Source organism: Chelonoidis abingdonii, chromosome 1 (assembly GCF_003597395.2).
Source record: "Chelonoidis abingdonii isolate Lonesome George chromosome 1, CheloAbing_2.0, whole genome shotgun sequence".
Lineage (NCBI taxonomy): Eukaryota > Metazoa > Chordata > Testudines > Testudinidae > Chelonoidis > Chelonoidis abingdonii.
In genome coordinates this window covers 71607326-71615348 of record NC_133769.1, presented here as the reverse complement: position 1 = coordinate 71615348, position 8023 = coordinate 71607326, and the positions used below count along the sequence as shown (strand labels likewise).

At 41.8% G+C, this 8023-nt stretch overlaps 1 protein-coding gene across 1 annotated transcript in view; it reads right to left on the bottom strand.

Annotated features, from left to right (window-relative positions):
- Positions 1-8023, bottom strand: part of TPH2 (tryptophan hydroxylase 2) — a 100992-nt gene that overhangs the window by 67574 nt on the left and 25395 nt on the right. The window contains exon 6 of the mRNA XM_075066496.1: positions 706-902. Coding sequence (XP_074922597.1) covers positions 706-902 — 197 coding nt within the window. The remainder of the gene's footprint in view (positions 1-705; positions 903-8023) is intronic.

Genomic DNA, 8023 nt, shown 5'->3' with positions numbered 1-8023 from the left:
AGCTTATGCTCAAATAAATTTGTTAGTCTCTAAGGTGCCACAAGTACTCCTGTTCTTTTTGTGGATACAGACTAACACGGCTGCTACTCTGAAATCTGTTTAAATAGGTCTGTCACTCCAAATCCAGAACTTCAAAACTGTACAAGAATCCTGCAAAGCTCATTTGGGAATATTCAAACACATCTGGACAAGTGCATTCCCACCATCTGCAACCTTTGGCATAGACAGAGACAGACAATGTAATGAATGACGATGCCTGAAGCCATCTTTAAATTCTGCTATCTCAACATTTCATTCTTCCTCCTCACTAGGAGGAGCTACAGGAGACACCATATTCGTTCAGTGTGTTCATTACAACAGCACAGTTATCTATGCTCACCACCCATGTCACACTACAAGACCTTCCTCTACCTCTAATATAATTTCATGTGATGTGTAGCATGCAAACTCATTTAGGTGTGCTACCCAGACCCCTCTCAGAACTTCCTACATTCCTATTAAAACAACAAATCACTGACTCCAACATTTTCTCTCCTGTGGAAAAAACATTGCAACGAGTGTGTGTGTGTTGACTAATGGCCTGATCTAAAATCCACGGACAACAATGGAGGTTCTTCCATTCAGCAAACTTTGGATCAGGTCCTAAGAGAAGACAACATTTTTCCACGACATCATGGCTATTCAAAAATCAAACATGAACCTTACCTTTAAGAAAAATAGAAACATCTTCCAGTTGGGGTACATTATCCTCTCTATATCCACAGTACTTGGTCAGCAAAGGGAAGTTTTTTAAATATTCACGACAAGCATGAGTGGGATAGAGTTTAGTGAGTTCCCTGAATACTGCCCCCCAAGTTTTAATTTCTTCGGCTGTGTACTCCACCCTGGGAATGGGTTGACCACTAAAAAGAAGGAGAAATATTCTTAAACACATCACAGTTGCTAGACTGATTTTAGACAGTAAATTCTTCAGAGCAGGAATGTCACTTCCATGTATCTTATTTCTACATCAGTAAATAACTGTGTGCATTAATGGTCCTATTTAAATAATAAAAACCTGAAATCAAGCCTTCTGTTAAAACAAATACAAATATTACTGGGCTGTTTGCTAGAGTTGCTTTTGTTCTATATTAATAATAAATATATTGTGGTATCAGGAAGGACTCCTTGCACCACATAAACTGTGTATTTCTGAATGTGAGGCCACTTATCCTTTCATACCTGCCTGCATGAATATCATGATTCAGTCCCTTTGCTTTCTCTCTCTCAACCAATTACTCATCCATGACAGAATTGTATCTGTCACCTTAGACTACTTTCCTTAGTAGCCCCTTGTGAGGAATTTGCCAAGCGCTCACTTAAAGTCCAAACAATTAAATCTACCAATTCTCCTTTATCCATTCTTTTGTTGAGGTGCCCAAAGAATTTTAATAGATTGGCGAGGCATACATCTCCTTAAAGAAGCTGTGTCAATTTGTCCATATCATATTGGACCATACCTTAAGAATTAGCTGGCTAGCAGCCAGCTCAATTTAGGATGAAGGGCACCACTAAAACACGTGTAAGCCACCTTAATGCCCCACCCATCCTCAGGCTGCCAGTCTGATCCTGAAGAGCATAACAGCTGCTCTAAGTTGCGTCAGCTGCAATGGACCTGTGGGGCCATTCTATCAGCCAAGGATCACCAGAGCACAATGCTCTGGCCATGTCCCTTTCTCCTCAACCACACTCTGTCCTGGGAAACCATGAGGTAGAGGTTGGCACAGATCCAGCAACATCACAAGAAAATTCTCTGCAAAAAGGGAAGCTTCATCTAGTCATGTAAGCTGACTTCATATCCGCTTTGTGTCACCGGAGAGGTGCAACAAAGCCAAGAATTTGGGGCATTTTAAACTTGGGTGTTTTGTAATTTACTTGTTGTCCCAACTAACTCATTAGGCCCTGAATTAAGGTTCACTTGCCTTTAAATTCCCTATCAGGAGGTGTATCCTGTCTATGTGAGTTTGTTCTACCTGTTCCTCACTCTTTCCCTCTCATCATGACACCAGTTTCCTCAGCCGGGGGATCAGTGAAGCCAGTTCTGAGTTGAGCCTGCTCTACCACATCTGCATATGCCACATCTACAAATAATTCCATCTCACTGCGATTTTCTACTTCAGCATCTCTGTCCACAGGCTCCGAGGCCCACAAACTGCTTGCACCACAAAGAAAGTGGTGGTGCACTATGAATCTGCAATCTGTGCAATGAACAGTGTAGCCCCAAACCTGAATTATGTGTTGCTGAACTTTTACTACCCTTAGTTATAGTGGAGGCTTTACTCCAACTGATAACTAAGGATGACCAAGATTTTATCCATCTCTAAGTTCAAAGCTAAGGGTTTTTTCCTGGCTAGGGTGATCAGATGTCACGATTTTATAGTGACAGTCCTGATTTTGGGGTCTTTTTCTTATATAGGCTCCTATTACCTCCTCATCCCCGTCCCGATTTTTCACACTTGTTGTTTGGTCACCCTATTCCTGGCTAGCCACCCAAATATATACCTACGATTTCGGATGGGGTTGTACTTGGGAGGGGCTAGCCTATGCCATTGCCTGTGCCATCACAGTCACGCTGCTGCTATTTGTAAACGGACTAGTTTGGGCAGAAATAGCATGTGTATGTCTACCTAAGCTGGGAATTACATCTCTCAGCTGCAGTGCAGATATTCCCCACCCAGGTGGCTAAGTCAGACCAACCTAGAGCATTTGGTAGGTTCGTATCTATGTAAAAAATGTGACTAGGCAACAGTGAACAAGAGTGTAAGCAAGAGAGAGAAAATGTATTCTGTAACTAATCACAAGATAAAAATGCCCTCCCTCACTGTATAGTTTATTAGCTTTATAGAAAAACATCATAACTTTTACAGGCTGTTTTCAAGGGGTTGTTTTTTCCTGCCAAGTTGTTTTTTTCTACTGATTTTTTTTTTTTTTTTGCTTAAATAATCAAAAGTAGATACAAACAAGAAAAATGAAAAATCTAAAAAGGGATGCATAAAGTTGAAAAGAACATGAAATTAATATGTGCCTTCCCCTACGTGCTAGGACTTAGGCCTATTACAAATAAAATTAGAATGTATTGAAATTAGTTTGACTTGGAAGCTTGTGTGACAAGAAAATTACAACACAGCAGGTATTTGTAGGTAGTGCAGAAAAATTACTAACTCCTGGGGATGGTAATGAATTCAAAATATAGGCTTGATTTGGCAAGAGAAAATAAAAAGTATGTAAGTGTTATATTTGTATGTGAAGGAACAGATACCATTAACTCGAGAGAAATTCACGAAATCAATCAGAGTAGTGTTAGCAATACTAATAAGGGTACTCTGCAATCTCCAGAATAAGAAAAGCAGAGAACAAAACAGCATATGACAAGAAAGGAAAACATTGAAAACAACAGGGAGAGTTTGGCTAACTTTAGTTTTCCTATTACGAGACCAAATACTGAAGTGTAAATTCACTCTTGACTTATTTGAAATCAATGAGACTAAAGAACGACCAAAACAGAGTTAGCACTTCAGCCTTTGGTTAACTAAGAGGTACATCTGAAAGACTATTGGCATGGTGGAGACTAATGAGAGGTAGAAAGTCAAAAGGGGGCTGGGCACCTGACTACAGTAGGGCCCTTTTGTAAAAACCCATCCTTAATTTACTATTGAGCCTGGACACAAAGTCAAGGACCATTCTCAAAACAGCTGATGTACACAGATCAGACTGTTCCATAATCATAGAATATCAGGGTCGGAAGGGACCTCAGGAGGTCATCTAGTCCAACCCCCTGCTCAAAGCAGGACCAATTCCCAACTAAATCATCCCAGCCAGGGCTTTGTCAAGCCAGGCCTTAAAAACCTCGAAGGAAGGAGATCCATCACCTCCCTAGGTAACCCATTCCAGTGCTTCACCACCCTCCTAGTGAAAAAGTTTTTCCTAATATCCAACCTAAATCTCCCCCACTGCAACTTGAGACAATTACTCCTTGTTCTGTCATCCGCTACCACAGAGAACAGTCTAGATCCATCCTCTTTGGAACCCATCTAAGTGCAGGACTCTGCACTTGTCCTTGTTGAACCTCATCAGATTTCTTTTGGCCCATCCTCTAATTTGTCTAGGTCCCTCTTTACCCTATCCCTACCCTCCAGAGTATGTACCACTCCTCCCAGTTTAGTGTCATCTGCAAAATTGCTGAAGGTGTAATCCATATCATCCTCAAGATCATTAATGAAGATATTGAATAAAACCAGCCAGGACCAACCCTTGGGGAACTCCACTTGAACCAAGCTGCCAACTAGATATGGAGCAACTGATGACTATCCATTGAGCCCAATGATCTAGCCAGCTTTCTATCCACCCTATAGTCCTATAGTTCCTCATTCATCCAGCCCATACTTCTTTAACTTGCTGGCAAGAATACTGTAGGACACCATATCAAAAGCTTTGCTAAAGTCAAGGAATAACATGTCCACTGCTTTCCCCTCATCTACAGACCCAGTTATCTCATCATAGAATTAGGTTAGTCAGGCATGACTTGTCCTTGGTGAATCCATGCTAACTGTTCCTGATCAGTTTCCTCTCTTCTAAGTGCTTCAAAATTGATTCCTTGAGGACCTGCTTTTCCAGGGACTGAGGTGAGGCTGACTGGCCTGTAGTTCCCCGGATCCTCCTTCTTCCCGTTTTTAAAGATGGGTACTACATTAGCCTCTTTCCAGTCATCCAGAACCTCCCCTGATCACCATGAGTTTTCAGAGATAATGGCCAATGGTTCTCCAATCACATCAGCCAACTCTTTAGCATCCTCGGATGCAGTGCATGAACTTGTGCTCATCCAACTTTTTTAAATAGTCCCAAACCACTTTTTTCTCCACATAATGTCATCCTAACAATTAAGAGATTGTCTTGTCACTCACTCACACCCCATTCAGGATTGCACGTACCACCTACTCTGTGTTTGGTGAAACGCACACACAACACCCAAAAAACCAACAACTTTGTGACAATAACTACATGGAAAAGTAACACTAAGAAAACAGCAAATGGATGTTTATCTTCTTTTAATATGACTTATCTGGAAACAAGGGAGAAAGCCAGCACCATGCAACTAGCCAGCACCAAGTATACCACGAATTGCAGTTTGTGAATCACTGCACAAGATATTAGCTAGTGATTTAAATATTGATCAGACCATGGTCACTAGATCCTAATAGCTCAAAAGCACTTTATTTATTGATGAGTTTTTCATGTTGGTGGGGGATAAGTTATGAAATATCTCACTTACTCAACTGTCCAGATAGCAACAAAATATTTGCAGAGTAACATACCTGACACAGAAAAAGCATGAGCCAAATATCTGGCACCCCAGGAAATTCCCCGAAAGGACTGCTTAAGTTTAGGCCTAAAATGGTCTCATTAGCTTCCAATACCAGAGAATGGGGAGAGGAAACTTCACCAAAATATGAGGAAGCAAGAGAGAAGTGAAAGGGAATATGCTACATTTTTAACTGATCTGGAACAAAACAGAATGAGGCATATATATAAAACTGTGGGCTAAATCCTGACTGAGGTTAATAGTAAACTCCCATTGACTTCAACAAAAGCAGGCCTGAGCCTTTTGTATGAGAACCTTTCTTTGTGAGAAATGGGAGCAGAATCTGGCCCTAGGGAACTTTAGTTTAAAAAACAACCACCACCACCACCACCACCAGGATTCCACTGGTTATCATCAACTACAGGAGATTATAAAAGGGCCCAACTCATGTGCACTGGTTGTATATTGGTATAATTCCATTGACTTCACTGTAATTTGCACTGAAGTAACTTTGAGCAGACTCAACGTATTCTTTGCCCCAACTACTTGACTTTAACCTGTGAAAACTTTATACTAAACTACTGCAACTGATGTTTGCATGCATCTGCTAAGCCAAATCTATCATTTTCTGCATTTTATAGAGGGGTAAAATAGGTCTTACAAGATTAGCTTTGAATTTGGCTGTCTCCCACACTGCAAGCAAACAAATGCATTACTGTAGAACTGTTACATGGCTAATAGCTGAAGCATCCTTCTTGGAGGACTAAATAAATCATCTTGCCTTTGCAGGATTTAAGATATTTTTAATGTCCCTATTTATGTGCTATCTATGGCTGGAATCAATGATCTAGGCATTTTTCCTCACAAACATTTTATGATTCTATTTCCTGTACCTCAGGAATGTTCTCTTAGCTGTGTATGTGTGAACAGGGTAACACTTCTAACAGCTTGTTTTAATCCTAGGTAGTGACATAGGCACTCCAGTAAGCATGTATCATGTTCCTCTGCAGACACAGAAATCTATGGGCAATGGTCAGCCTGTTTAGGCTTGCTGGTTCCTCAGACACTTACGGATTCCTGTGAATATAAGTTTTGAAATGGCTTGTTTTCCTTCTTCGTACCATTGATTTTAATGTTTTTCCTTACTTCTGTGGATTAAATTATATGCTTTGCCCTTTCACAGTTCTGATAAGAAACTCAGAGATTTAATACTACCCTCTGATGAGATTCCTGCTGCCTCACATACTCTTATTCTTTTCTAGAAGTTCTTTTCCCAATCAGCTGCCTCAAACCTCATCCTGTCTTTTAAAATTAATTTGTAACTGACCATTTCCCCATTTTTGCTCTATGTTCTGGCCTTTTAAGTTGATTCTCTTTTTTTCTCTCTCTCTGTGGGGCTAGCACATAACTATCATCCTACCCCCAATATATACCCCCTCTGTTTTCCTCTACCTCATACCTTTAGGCCTCATTCTTCCCCATCCATCAGACTGGCTGGCACTCATTAATTGGTTAGAGGTGCAATGTAAGGCTTTTCTTCCTCTTTCCCTTACCCTTTGCCCAAGGACTGCATGTGCCATCTCTGCAGCCCCTCCTGCTACCAGCTATGCCTATTGCCCGCTCACAGAGATTTCCTTTAGTTCAAATGCTAGGCAGTGTTTTGGGAAATAAGTATCCTTAGGTCTAGAATCAGCATTCTACTCCCAGCTCAGCAGACGTGAGCGTGATTTATTTTGTAACTGTGATGGTTGTAGGGTTTGAACTCTTGTGAATCCCAGGTAAAAGGGAATACAGCAGGTTGAAATGTGTGATTTCCCTTCCACAGGACATTCCAACAGTTCAAAAAAGTTTGCATTCTGAATCAGAACGAAAACTTGAAATTTCAAAGTTCCCGGAGAAGAAATACTAAAAATATTTCATTTCAGAAAAAAAATCAAAGCCTTTTCATTTGATTTTTGCTAAACAAAAACAGAGCAGACAGTGGTCCTGACTCAGACTCCTTGCATTGCCACCAACTCCTTAGGGAACAGCCAGGGCACTCCCTAGGTTTACATGAATTCTCCACTGTGGAGCAGGGAGTCTATAAACCAGGGGTGGGGGATCTTTTTTCTATCAAGGGCCCTTGACCCATAGAAAAAAAAATCAGGCAGGGGCCACACACAGTCCCACAGGGGGAGAGCATGGAGGCTCTGGACTTCCCCCCACAGCAGGAGCAGGCTTGTGGCTCCAGCCCCATGGATTGGGGGGGCGGGCACACGGAGGCTCAGAGCTTTCGGCCCACGGTGTGGAGACTTGCCACAGGCCGGACGTTCCCCATCCCTGCTATAAACCCTGAGAGCCTCAACAACTTCCTGGGTTGCCAAGATCCTGGCTGGGAATGTAGAAGCCCGAGATCCCCATTTTAAGCCTGCCTGCCTCGGAGCGCTGAAGACTTCCAGAGTCTGCAGCTCTGAGGCAGCTCCACCATGCTGACTGCTTCAGAGTCAAGGACAACAGGACTTCCAGGCTCCTAGCAGTTCTGGGAGTCCCATCTGGAACCTCCTGCTGGGAGCCTCAGGACTTCCAAACTTCCTGCCATGCAGCCTACTTCTGCCCAGGGTAGAAGTTCATAGAAATCTAAATGTTTCCATGAAACATTTCATTTTGGACAATTTAGCTTTTTCTGATGAAAAAAATACTTTGGGA